General features: G+C 58.9%; 2 protein-coding genes across 2 annotated transcripts; both read right to left on the reverse strand.

The window, feature by feature from the left end:
- Positions 1-298: 298 nt before the first annotated feature.
- LOC137753078 (interferon lambda-3-like) lies at positions 299-1,633 on the reverse strand. The gene is made up of 5 exons (XM_068528058.1): positions 1,448-1,633; positions 1,091-1,168; positions 678-821; positions 486-569; positions 299-397 (listed from the first exon to the last, which is right to left on the reverse strand). Exons 1-5 carry the CDS (start codon positions 1,625-1,627, stop codon positions 299-301), a joined length of 585 nt encoding a protein of 194 aa, XP_068384159.1. The 5' UTR covers positions 1,628-1,633.
- Positions 1,634-5,583: 3,950 nt separating this feature from the next.
- On the reverse strand, positions 5,584-7,041 carry LOC137752422 (interferon lambda-4-like). The gene is made up of 5 exons (XM_068527133.1): positions 6,874-7,041; positions 6,376-6,447; positions 6,131-6,274; positions 5,811-5,987; positions 5,584-5,682 (listed from the first exon to the last, which is right to left on the reverse strand). The coding sequence occupies exons 1-5, from the start codon at positions 7,039-7,041 to the stop codon at positions 5,584-5,586; spliced, it is 660 nt and encodes a 219-aa protein (XP_068383234.1).
- Between the last annotated feature and the right edge of the window lie 401 nt (positions 7,042-7,442).

The following is a 7,442-nucleotide window of genomic DNA, read 5'->3' on the forward strand; positions in this document are numbered from 1 at the left end:
CGCGGAACAACTAAGCCCGTGCGCCACAACTACTGAGCCTGCGCTCTAGAGCCCGCGAGCCACAACTACTGAGCCCACGTGCCACAACTACTGAAGGCCGCACGCCTAGAGCCGGTGATCCGCAGCAAGAGAAGCCACCGCAATGAGAAGCCCACGCAGCGCAATGAAGAGTAGCCCGTGCTTGCCGCAACTAGAGAAAGCCCGTGCACAGCAACAAAGACCCAATGCAGCTAGAAATAAATTAATTAATTAAATTAAAAAAAATAAAAAAGATGCTGAGACAGGTGGGTCTCCAGGGTCAGACACACTGGTCTCCACTGGCAACACATTTCAGGTCCCGGGTGAGGAGGCGGAAGAGGTTGAACATGACAGAGGCTTCGAGGCAGTCCCGGGACTCCTGGGGGGAGAGGGGGATGGCTCAGTAGCTCCCATGTCTGGGCTCGCAGCTGAGCCCAGCCATCGGTTTCCCCTCCCCGGTCACTCACCTTCTTCGGGGCGTCCTGGAGCCGGTGCAGCCAGTGGTGGAGGCGGCCCCGGGGCCTGGGGCCTGCTGTGGGCTGAGCTGGGACCTGTGGGCAGAGGAGGGTGGTGTTGAGGGTGTGAGGCAGGGCCTGGGACAGAGGGGGACGTACAGGTGGCCAGAGCCCAGACACGGCCCGGGTGCCCCGAGCACTCACACAGGCCTGGAGCTTGGAGTGGATGTGGTGCAGCGTGTGAAGGGGCTGGTCCAGGATGTGGTCCAGGGATGAGTTAGCCGTGGCCTCCAGGACATTCAGTGTCAGGGCCAGCTCAGCCTCCAAGGCCACGGGGCGCTCCCACACCTGAGGAGGAGACAGAAGACAGGTGAGAGTTGCACATGAGAGAGAACAGGCGAGGAGGCACAGGTGAGGGGGACAGAGGAAGGGACAGTGGAAGGTGAAAGTCGGGGTCAGGTGAGAGCCGATGTGCTTGGCTGAGGGGAAGGGGTCAGGGGACGGGTGGGGAGGGCAGGGAGAGAAGGACGTGAGAGAAGGAGGAGGTGAGGGGCCACCTGCAGAGCCGGAGCGGGGCGGGCAGGTGAGGGCAGGCGGGCCTGACTCTCCCAACTCACCTGCAGCTGCCTCAGGTCCCGGGTCCTGGGGAAGAGGCGGGAGCTGCAGTTCCAGTCCTTCTGCAAGAGCGACTCTTCCTAGAGAGCAAGGGCAAGGTCAGCCCACAGGGGGAGGGACAGAGGGGAGACCCCAGGGAGACTGGAGGATGGCCAACAACAGGAGGACGGGAGGTGAACTTGCAAAAGGACCGCAGAGGCGCGTCCACCGCAGGAGGACAGGAGATCGCCCACCGCGGGGAGGGTGGAGGTCAGCCCAGTGCGGGGAGGGCAGGCCCACCTTCAGCCCAGGTAGCCGGGGAGCGCCCAGAGGGAGGGGTGGAGGGTCGCCCAATGCAGGAGGGGTCGGGGGAGACTCACAAAGGCGTCCTTGGCCCTCTTGAAGGCCTGCAGCTCTTGTGGGGACAGAGACTTGAACTGGGCCATGTGGCAGCCCCGTGCACCTGGGAGGGCCCCGAGGGGCGAGGGCACAGGAACTGCTCCTGTCCTGCTCGGCGCCACGGTCATCAGCATCAGCACCAGCGTGCAGCCCGGGGCCATGTCTGTGTTAAGGAAGGACAGAAAGATGAGGGGAGGGAGGGCGTCAGGGGGTGAGGGTGGAGGCTCTGGGGAGGTGAGGGTCCCAGACAGTGATGTAGGGGCTGACCCAGCTTCATTCCTGCTCTCTGGTCTCTGTCAGCAGATGGGGGATCAAGTGTCCACTCTGAGGCTGCCGCCTGGGGTCTCTCAGTCTCGTCTGGCGTCTCTGACTTCAGCCTCCTCTTCTGGATCTCAGCTCGTTGCTCTGTCCGTGCCTCTGAACTTCCAGCTCCGTCTGAGGTGCAATTCCTGCCTGAGTTCCATGGCGCAGCTTTTAGCCTGTGCAGCTGGGCAATCCCAGCTGATGTAGGAAAAGTGAAAACGCAGCTAGAGGCTGACACCGGCACCAGCGGAGGTGCGGGCTGGGAAAGCCCAGAGCAGGGCGGGGCCTGTGAGCCATGTGAGCCGCTGAGGGAAAGAGAAACTGACATCCATTCACGCTCACCTCCAAGAAAGTGAGTAACGATGGGCTTCCCTGGTGGGGCAGTGGTTGAGAATCTGCCTGCCAATGCAGGGGACACGGGTTCGAGCCCTGGTCTGGGAAGATCCCACATGCCACGGAACAACTGGGCCCGTGAGCCACAACTACTGAGCCTGCGCGTCTGGAGCCTGTGCTCCGCAACAAGAGAGGCCGCGATGGTGAGAGGCCCGTGCACCGCGATGAAGAGTGGCCCCCGCTTGCCGCAACTAAAGAAAGCCCTCGCACAGAAACGAAGACCCAACACAGCCATAAATAAATAAAATAAATAAATTTAAAAAAAAACAAACAACCATTTAAAAAAAAAGAAAAAAAAAAGAAAGTGAGTAACGAAGTCAAAATCAGGGCTGGGGCAGCCTTCAGCCCCACACGGCGGGTCTCCTGCACCGGTGCCCAGGCTGATCTAGGACTGGGGTGGGGAGGGGACAGAGGGACTTCCATTTTTGCAGAGGCCCCAGTACAGGGAGTAGAGGGAAAAGGCACCTGTAGGAGGTGTTGCCATGAAGAACCTGGAACTTCCAAGAGGGAGGCTGTTTAGGAGATGGCAGAAGGTCCAGGGGTGCTGCTGCGGGTGGGAGAGAGAGTGAGAAAGGCAAAACACTCGTGAATTAAGCGAGGACACCAGCTCCTCCCCACCCTTCCCCACCTGGTACCGATAGAGACAGAATGGGGGCGGTCGGGAGCCTGCACTAACCTGTTCTCTGACTGTCAGGCCCAGAAGGACCCAGGAATAGGAGGATGTGCTATGAAATTGAGCTGTGACCAGTACTTCAGGGAAATCAGGTGGGTTTGAGAAAAACGCCTTCATTCATTCACCAAGTACTTATTTGCCCTCCCACCCCCACTTTGGGTCAGACCCTGCTCAAGGTGCCAGGAAGAGAGCATTGGAAAAAGAAAAGACATGAAACAATCCTTCATGGGGCTTTTTACTAGAGAGAGGTACCAGATAGTACCTCTCTGGGACACGGGGATTAGGCATGTGGTATGTATTACGTTAGGTAAAGTCAGATAATGGAAAATGAAAGAAATGAAGCAGGGACGAGAGCAGAGTGCGAGAGGAAGTCTGTATTAACTAAGGTAATGAAATGACATTTGAGGGAAGACCTAAACGAAGTGAGGGAGGGAGCCCTGTGGAGATCTGAGGGGGAGCCTTCCAGGAAAAGGGAACAGTCAGTGAAAAAGGAAAGCAGAGGCACCCCGCTCCTTCTGTGGGCCTGTGTATGTCTCACCCTGTTCACAGAGGCTCTGCCACAACGTGGTTTGTTGTCGCTGTTGTTTCTGGCCGTGCCGCTTGCAGGATCTCAGTTCCCCGACCAGGGATTGAACCGGACCCTCAGCGGTGAAAGCGCAGCGTCCTGACCACTCGAATGGCAGGGAATTCCCTCACAATGTGCTACTGAATACTCATGGTAGCACCAAGGACATCCTGTGCTTTGCCTACATTTCAAATACAGAGGAAACTGCAGGGACTCAGAGGGGTTAAGAGACTTGTCCAAGGTCATACAGCAAATAAGTGGTGAGGGCAGGGTATTAACTGAGTTCTGTCTGACACTAGAGAGTACCCACTGCACTCAAGTGCCCCAGTGTAGCTACATCTCCTGACTTGGAGGTAAGGGACGTCTCGAACAGAAGGTGTGGAGTCCTTTTGACTATTACTCCCACCCCCTCTTTCCCTCATTCATAATTCTGGGGAGAGGGTGGACCAAAGTCCTCAGTTGGGAATATCTCTGAGCTCTGATACGTAACGTTTTTTAGACATTTTTTTTATTGGAGTATAATTGCTTTACAATGTTGTATTACTTTCTGCTGTACAATGAAGTGAATCAGCTATATGTATGCCTATATCCCCTCCGTCCTGGACCTCCTTCCCACGCCCCCCATCCCACCCATCTAGGTCGTCACAGAGCACCGACCGAGCTGAGCTTCCTGTGCTTTATAGCACGTTCCCACTAGCTATCTATTTTACGTATGGTAGTGTATATATGTCAGTCCTAACCTCCCACTTCGTCCCACCCTCCCCTGCCCCCACTCTGTCCACATGTCCATTCTCTAGGTCCACGTCTCTATTCCTGCCCTGCAGATAGGTTCATCTGTAACAGCAGGTGGACTTCCCTGGGGGTCCAGTGGGTAAGACTCTGTGCAGGGGGCACGGTTAGATCCTTGGTAGGGGAACTAGATCCTGCATGCATGCCGCAACTCAGACCCAGAGCAGCCAAAATAAATAAACATTTTTTAAAAAATAAAAGCAACAGCAGGGATGTGCCCAAGTCACCTACCAGTGTTCTGGTCAGTATCTATTCATTGCATCGGCCTTACATCAGGGGAGGACACACTGCAGCAACTGTGAATCCTGAAAATTGACAAAGTATCTCAAAATCCCTCAACATCATACTGTTTCTCTTAGAAAGGAAGTTCAGGGGAGTGGCTAGGAGCATGGGAGCTGGGGCTAGACTCTGGGGCTCAAACCTGGCTCCGACCCTCTCTAGCTGTGTGACCTTGGGAAACAGGCTTTGCAGTTGGCCACGAAGATTGCCCATCCACAGATGCAGACAAATTTTAAAAGTACAATTGTTCTGCATTTATGTGTGTGATTATTTAATCGAGACCAATTATTAAGGCCATTCTGTGGCTTCAGCTGGAAGCTTCAGAAACATTATTTCAATGTATAGTACTCACTGCAAGGGAAGTGTAACAATGCCATGGCATAAATGAGTAAACTGAGGCTCAGAGAGAAGTAATTTGCCCAGACACGCAACACTTAAGTGGCAGGGGCAGAACTGAAACTCAGGTCACCTGATTTCCCTGTCTCAGCATTTTGTGCTGAACAGCCCCCCTCAAAATGATCACGGAATAAACAACCCGCAGAAATGCAAAAATATTTAATAATTGGCAATAAATTAACAACAGAAGACAGAACAGCAAATACACACAGGAACTTCATAAATACAAAACACACTTAAGTAACAGAATTCAAAAAACTACTTATCCAGAAGACTTTTGGCCCTTTCACTACCCAGTCCCTGAGGGAATGAGGCCTCCCCAGCCGGGAGGTCCAAGAGTCACATATTCATGGAATCGCAAAGCGGGCATTGAAGGTTCAAAGCAGGGGGTGGGACCTGTCATGAGACAGGGCTGTTCCTGTAACCACAGAAGTAGAAACTGGTCCATGGTACGTGGTGGTCAGCGACCAAGGCGGACACGGACTCCAGTCTTTTCCTGCCAGCCCGGGCCCGGGAAGATCCTAGGGCAACGCATCGCGCAGAAATACCGCTGCTTCCGGGGGAACTCGTTCTGGTCTTTAGGAAAAGGGCGCCTCTGGCACCAGCGCCGGCGGGTCCAGGCTGAGAGACCCGCCTGGGCCGATGGGGCCACGGAGGAGGGCGGCGTCCGCAACCAGGTGCCCCCGGGGCTTCGGGTCCCAGGCGGAGCCGCGGCGGGATCACAGACAAGGACCCGAGTGCGCCGCCAGCCGCAGGTCCCACGCGAGCAGGCGCAGGAGGTTGAAGATGACGGTGGCTTCGTGGCACCGAGGCGAGCCCTGCAGCCCGGGAAGCAGGCGGAGCGGGGCTGAGTCAGGAATCTCCTTCCCCGACAGACCCCCCCTCCAGACCCGCACGGCTCCAAGCCGGCCTCCCGTCTAGCCGCTTTCCCGCCTGCTCCACTCACAGCTGTGCGAGTCTGGGGACGCCTCCCGGGCCGCCGCAGGGACTTCCTCCGGGAGCCTGGCCGGACCAGCTCGAGCTGGAGGGAGAACGGGAGGTCAGTGCAGGCGGCGGGGAACCGAGCCTCCCCTCCCAGGTGACTCCGCCCCTCACCCTCCCAGCCGCAGACCAAAGCCCGGATCTGGGGACACCGAGAGGACGTGAATCGTGTCTGCGCCCGTTTCTGGCCTCACGGGACAGATTCGCAGTCGGGGGGCCTGGCCTTGAGACCAGGGGCGCAGAGCGAGCCGGGAGGGGTGCGGGGCCAGGGCGCAGCGCACTCACGCAGGCCGCCACGTCCCGCCCCGCGGCCGCCAGCAGCTCCAGGGTCGGGCCGACGCCGGGGAACAGCTCGGGGCTCGGCAGGCTGCTCAGCACGTCTTGGGCGTCGGCGAGGCCGCGGGCCACCTGGCGGAGCAGCGCACGGGACTGCGGGGACCCGGCGGGAGTTAGACGGGGCGGCGCGCCAGCCCGCGCTCCCCCACCCCCACCCCACCCCCCCCTCCCCGCCCGCCGGCCTCGGGCCTCACGGAAGGCCGCGGAGGGTCCCTCCTCCGGCGGAACGAGCAGTTGCGCGGCCTCCAGCTCAGCGTCTCTTCCTCCTGCGGGACAAGGGCTGGGGTGACGCGGAGTCTCCTGGCAAGGGCCCCTGAAGCGCTGGGACGTCGGAGATTCCTGGACGTGGCTCGGGACTGGCCGGGACCGTTGTGCTTATCGTGTTCCGAACCAGGCAGCGCTCCGATGGCTGAGCGGGGCTGAAGGGCACCCGCGCTCCCCGTGCGGAGCCTGCGCCCCGATGTGGAGCCGAGTCCGCCTAGAGGGGGCGCCCCTCTGTGACCCGCACCAAGGCCGTGCCTGAACTGACCACCGGGGCCTCCCGGAAGATGTCGTGGTCCCAATTCTGGACCCTGAAATCTGAGATGTGCCTGCTGGACGCTAGGACGCGAGGGCCCCGCGGGACAAAGACTGATGTCTCCGAGCCCGCGGGCCCGGGGTCCAGGGGGCGGGGGCGTCTGAGCATCACTCACATAGCGGTCCCTCAGTGCCTTGATGGCCAGCAGCGCCCGGGGGTCCAGGGAGCGGTAGTGTGAGAGGAGGCGGCGCGGAGGCTCCACCACTTCGGGGTCCGCCGCCACGCCCACCGTCACCAAGACCCACAGCCCCACGGCCACCGCGGCTGCGCCACTCGGCCCCATCTCTTCTCCTGCAGGACGCGACAGACGTCAGGGAGCTCAAGGAGAAGGCCCCGAGTCCAAGCCCCTGCCTCTGGTTAGACTTGCAGAGGCAGAGGGACTGACGCTCAGAGCGTGGGCTGTGGACACACGCAGGGGAAGAGACAGGATGGGCCCCCTCCTACCCTCAGCCTCTCTCCTCTCAATCCTCACCTACAATGTGTCTCTGGTGCCTGGTGCTGCAGCGGGGCCTGCCTCCCACTGTCCTCTGGGTGGTGTCCAGAGTGGTGTCCACCTGGGACAGCGGTGCCTGCACCCTCCATGGTGGCTTTTAAGTGCCCAGCTGAGAATGGTGAGCAACCGGGCTTCCCCGTGCAGGGTAAGCTTTCCCAACGTCATTGCTGGCCACTGATCAGCCCAGAGGG

The sequence above is a fragment of the Eschrichtius robustus genome, chromosome 19 (genome assembly GCF_028021215.1).
Source record: "Eschrichtius robustus isolate mEscRob2 chromosome 19, mEscRob2.pri, whole genome shotgun sequence".
NCBI classification, from domain to species: Eukaryota; Metazoa; Chordata; class Mammalia; order Artiodactyla; family Eschrichtiidae; genus Eschrichtius; species Eschrichtius robustus.

What these genes read in the sequence shown, in the direction of transcription:
- LOC137752422 (XM_068527133.1), bottom strand. Translation starts at nt 7,041, where the DNA reads ATGGGGCCGAGTGGCGCAGCCGCGGTGGCCGTGGGGCTGTGGGTCTTG. An exon ending in GGGACCCTCCGCGGCCTTCC is followed by an intron (nt 6,275 to 6,375) that starts GTGAGGCCCGAG and finishes GGGTCCCCGCAG; the next exon opens with TCCCGTGCGCTGCTCCGCCA. An exon ending in GGCGGGACGTGGCGGCCTGC is followed by an intron (nt 5,988 to 6,130) that starts GTGAGTGCGCTG and finishes CGGTGTCCCCAG; the next exon opens with ATCCGGGCTTTGGTCTGCGG.
- LOC137753078 (XM_068528058.1), bottom strand. Translation starts at nt 1,627, where the DNA reads ATGGCCCCGGGCTGCACGCTGGTGCTGATGCTGATGACCGTGGCGCCG. An exon ending in ACTCCAAGCTCCAGGCCTGT is followed by an intron (nt 570 to 677) that starts GTGAGTGCTCGG and finishes CTCTGCCCACAG; the next exon opens with GTCCCAGCTCAGCCCACAGC. An exon ending in TCCAGGACGCCCCGAAGAAG is followed by an intron (nt 398 to 485) that starts GTGAGTGACCGG and finishes CTCTCCCCCCAG; the next exon opens with GAGTCCCGGGACTGCCTCGA.